This window comes from Apaloderma vittatum, unplaced genomic scaffold (assembly GCF_000703405.1).
Source record: "Apaloderma vittatum isolate BGI_N311 unplaced genomic scaffold, ASM70340v1 scaffold14724, whole genome shotgun sequence".
Classification (NCBI taxonomy): domain Eukaryota; kingdom Metazoa; phylum Chordata; class Aves; order Trogoniformes; family Trogonidae; genus Apaloderma; species Apaloderma vittatum.
The window spans coordinates 996-5,356 of NW_009713333.1; the positions used below are offsets into that span (position 1 = coordinate 996).

Here is a 4,361-nt window from a genome sequence, read left to right on the forward strand (position 1 = left end):
CCCTCAAGGTCAAGAAGCCGCGGGGTCACACCACCTCCTGGACGTGGGTTAGAAAGGGAGGGCTGTCTTTAAGGGAGAGCTGAGCCAATGGCTTCTTCCAGCCAAGGTCTCTGCACATGGAAAACCTCACAGGCCAAGGGCTGAGCTCTCTATTCCAGGCTTTGAGGCACAGGGTCGCTCTTCCTTTCTCTTAGCTCATTAAACCCATCCTCAGTCCCATCAGAAGTGTCAGTAGATGCCTTCATGATCTGCTCTTCATAAAGCGAATCGGTGCATGTGGGGTGTTTGAAGGCCTGGAGGGGTCCCATGAGGCTCTTTGGAGGCTTTTCGCCCCAGCAGGGGATCTTTGGGCTCGGCTTTAGTCTTCTCCACCCCCTCCAAAGCTGCTGTGCCTGGGGTGCTCCCGGTGACCTCCCGGGCCATCGCCACCGGTGGCAGAACCTCTGCTCCAGGTGTGGAGCTCCAGGACCTCCCCTAGATTTGCCTGCACAGGCAAATGCCCAAGGCAAGCAGCGTCCTCCAGAGAGAGAGGAGGAGAGACGGGCTCTGTGTGATTTTATTGGTGTTGAGACCAACAGCAGCTTCACTCTAGTTTATAATTAACCACAATTTTTTGACTGAGGAAAAACCCTACTTTAGAGATCGAAGTGGGTAGCCACGAATGGAAAGAAAAAAACCACAGTGTAGAGATGGGGAATATTCTCTGACTCATACAATGTTTTGGTTTTTTGAGTAGGTCATCATAAAAATTCATAGTTTGACAGGGTATGTGAATCCTCTGCCTATGATAAATGCCGAAGAAAATGGAGGAGCACGAGACACTTGCACGGTGGGGATGTTGGTTGCTGACACCGATGCCACCAAAACCCTCTCTGGAGGAAGTCTTCCTCACCACCAGTGTGGCCAAAAGGTAAAACTCTAACAAAAAAATGACTTTGCTAAGTTCACCAGAGCTTTCTTGCCGCAGCAGATGGAAAAGGCGATAGGAAACATGTGGAGGGAAGCAGTATCACAAATGCTATGGTAGGTAGCAGAAAGACCTTGCAGAGGTCAAACCTAGATCTCACGTGGTGATGACAACCCAAGTAGCATTAGATGACCTGTCAGAGGCCAGGGGAGGGGTTTGTGCTCTCTCAGGTGTCATTTCAAGGCAAAAGAATAGAAACAGATGTAGTGATGACAATCCAAAGCCGATCTCCTTGCATGCGCCAGGAGATGCTTCAGGTTGTGGAAGCCTTTTGGAACTGTTGCCTTTCCTCTTCAGGAGCCTTCAGACCACGGAGACACCCTGTTTGCTTGGCCTCCGTGCCCTCTCCTGATGGCTGTGCAGGGCTTTCCCAGGCCAGCAGGTCCCAGGTTACCCAGACCCACACCCACTGCCAGACGCCCTTCTCTGGTCCCGTGTCCAGACCCTCTGCCAGCAGTTTCTGCTGCAAGTGCTGGCAGGGACCTCAGAGCCCCAGTCCTGTCCCTGTCCCCGGGTGACAGGAGCCACTTACCACTGCACTGTTTGGAGAAGGCATCTCCAAAGCGTGGCCCAGGCCCTTGGCCTCACCCCACGATGCTGGATGCCATGGGGCTGGTGCCCCACAGCTGGCTCCGATTGCTCAGGGGCACCAGCTCCATCCTCTTCTTCAGTCTTCCTCCTGCTCCTGGTGGCCTGGGCCAGCCTCCATCTCCAGCCCGTCACCGGGTAGGAGGGATGGGCCAGCCCTTCCCATGGACCTGCTTTTGCTCAGGGGGCTGGCAGGACCCAGGTGCGCAGTGGGGCAGGCGTTGGTGGGACCCATGTTCACCAGGGGACAAGGCTCAAGGTCTCATGATGGGCTCAGCTGGGGCTGACGTCGCGGTGAAGCTGGTTCTGTGAGGGAGGTCACCGCTGGGACCTGATGCTGGGGATGGAGGTTGAAGGCTCAGGATGGAGGTGAGGCTCTGGCCTCCCAGGCACGCTGTGCTCACCCCCTGCACGGTGCCCGGCTGGACCTCCCCATCCAGCCAGAGACCTGGGGCTGCATCCAAGCCAAAGCTGCCAGGAGAGGGCAACAGGACCAAGCAAACAGGGTGTCTCCGTGGTCTGAAGGCTCCTGAAGAGTAAAGGCAACAGTCCAAAAGGCTTCCTCAACCTGAAGCATCTCCTGGTGCACCCCAGAGATCTCTTGGCTCCCAGCCCCACAGCCTGTCAGGGTCATGCCTCAGCTCTGGATGGGTTTTGCCTCTACCACGGGAGGTGCTGCAGCCAAAATCTGGTTCCCCAGGAGCTCTGGCAGCAGCTCTGCCAGGGTGACTATTGCTCAGGGACTGCCCGCGCATCATCCGGCTGGTGCTGAGCGACGGCTTTTGCATTGCTTCGTGGATTGTTGTTTTTTTTTTAGTGGGTGCTTTTGTTTTGGGGTTGTTTTTTTTCTCCTTTAGGGGAGGAAACGGCCTCAGGGAAGGAAGCAGGGAGTAGGTGGATGTTTGGAGTTACCTCATTTCTCTTCCTGAGTCACCGTCTCAAGTGATGGAGCCCTGGCAGTGGCTGCCACTTGGGAAGGAGCACGCGAAGCCCTTGTCTCACGCTGCTTCAGCGCGCAGCCTATTGAACCACCTCCTTTCTCCACCCACGTGTTCTCCCACTCTCACCCTTCCGATTCCCCTCGCCACCCCCAAGCCCTGGGTCACTGCTGAGCTCACCGCTGGCATGGAGGGGGTTTCTGTGGGTGGATCAACCCCCGGCTCTTCTCCAAGCCCAGGGAGTTCTGCAGGGAAAGCCAGCACAGCTCGGATAAACCTCCTGGCGGCCAGGCTCTGCTCATGCATGCAGCCATGCAAGGGACAAGCTGAAAGCTCAGAGCCCCAAACCGCTGGCAGCTGCGCACCTAAACACCTTCAGAGGAGCCTTCATCCCCTTTCAGGTCCCATTGATGCCCAGAGGATCCAGGCAGCACCCTCTCTCCCACCCCAGTGAGACTCATGAGATTTTGGGAGGCAGGAGGAGCTCCCTTCCCACCCGAGCCCCTTGGCCAGCTCCGCGTGTCCACCAGCAGCGTGGCTGATGGAGCCTGGAGAAGGAAGGACACCGCTCTCGAGTACCATGTGAAGTAAACCTTTATTTCGGGGCTGTGCCCGGCAGGCAGCACCCCAGGAACTTGTGCCCGACTGGTCGATGCAACGCAGGGCTCTGGGGAGTCAGTGCCGTCCCTCGGTGTCGGGGACCTCCACAGCCCTTGCCGCGAGGATGGCTGTAAACCTTCCTTCCCACCTGGACGTTGCGAAGCCTGAGCCAGGGCAGCGGCTCTACATCATGGGAATTGAAGTTGCTTCTTTTTTTGGAGCTTCTTAACTACTTTCTTCACCCAAGTCGCCTCTGGGTCTGCGCAGAGCTTGTCCCCTTTCTTGTTCACAAGCCTGCCGAGATGAAAGGTGAAGCTTGGTGAGAAACTACAGTTGTAATCCCGCCTGCGTCCGTGCCATCCCCCCTTCCCTGCTCTCCTTCTCCTTCCCCTTGGGCTCTGCACGCTGCCCCTGGTGTCCTACAAGCAAGCCCAGGAGACAGCACGGCGGTGGGGAGATTGCCAGGACTTACACAACTGCTGGGAAAGAACACTCCTTGGGAGATAGGTAGCAATCCTTCAGGTTCGTTTGCGGGAGAGGGCCCTTTACGTAGTTGAAGCAGCACTCGAACGGTGTGTAAGGGGCTGGAGAAGACAAAGAGAGACAAGGAACATTGGTTTTGGAAAGCATTCTCTATGACTTTCCCCCGTGACAAGGCTGATGGACACAACATCCATCAGTTCAATGTCCAACAAGTTCTGCAGGTCCATGAGGACCCCCAGGTTCCCTCTATTTTTCCCAGGACAGGAGGATGCTCCAGGTTATCGTCCAGCACTGGTTGGATGGCTTTGCCGAAATCACCCAGCCCCAGGAGCCATCTCCATCCCTCCCTGTCCTGACCACAGGGTTGCTCCTCCTGCCACCAGCACCGTCCCCGCTCCCCAGTGGAGTTTCTCACCTGACGTCTGCAACGGGGACACCGTGGAGCCCCACGATGTGGCCCAGGAGGTGCCTTACCTGAATCACAGCATAGGGAGAGGGTGAGGAGCGTTGTGAGCAGCAGGACCGTCCGTAGACTGAGCATGGTGGCTGTGTGAGGGCTCTTCCTCGCAGGCTGCTGCTTCTGCTGCTGCTTCTTCTTCGGAGCTCAGCTCTGAGACCGGGCAACAGAGGTGCCGCAATTTATCCTCTCCACCCCTCCCCATATCGCACCTTTTCCAGAGAATTTCGACCGAATTCACGCGAAAGCCCAGTACATTTGCTTCGGCCGAGGGGATTTCCGTGTCACGTGTGATCTCCAGGATTAGCAACCGCAATGACGACACCTA

At 56.6% G+C, this 4,361-nt stretch overlaps 1 protein-coding gene across 1 annotated transcript; it reads right to left on the reverse strand.

Annotated features, from left to right (window-relative positions):
* Positions 1 to 3,281: 3,281 nt before the first annotated feature.
* On the reverse strand, positions 3,282 to 4,117 carry LOC104273117 (C-C motif chemokine 3-like). The gene is made up of 3 exons (XM_009868329.1): positions 4,051 to 4,117; positions 3,566 to 3,677; positions 3,282 to 3,387 (listed from the first exon to the last, which is right to left on the reverse strand). The coding sequence occupies exons 1-3, from the start codon at positions 4,115 to 4,117 to the stop codon at positions 3,282 to 3,284; spliced, it is 285 nt and encodes a 94-aa protein (XP_009866631.1).
* Positions 4,118 to 4,361: the final 244 nt, after the last annotated feature.

Bases quoted from the DNA above. Each gene is read 5' to 3' on its own strand.
- LOC104273117 (XM_009868329.1), bottom strand. From the start codon at position 4,117: ATGCTCAGTCTACGGACGGTCCTGCTGCTCACAACGCTCCTCACCCTC. The intron at 3,678-4,050 runs GTAAGGCACCTC...TGTCTTCTCCAG, and splicing joins CTCCCTATGCTGTGATTCAG to CCCCTTACACACCGTTCGAG. The intron at 3,388-3,565 runs GTAAGTCCTGGC...TCATCTCGGCAG, and splicing joins TGTTCTTTCCCAGCAGTTGT to GCTTGTGAACAAGAAAGGGG.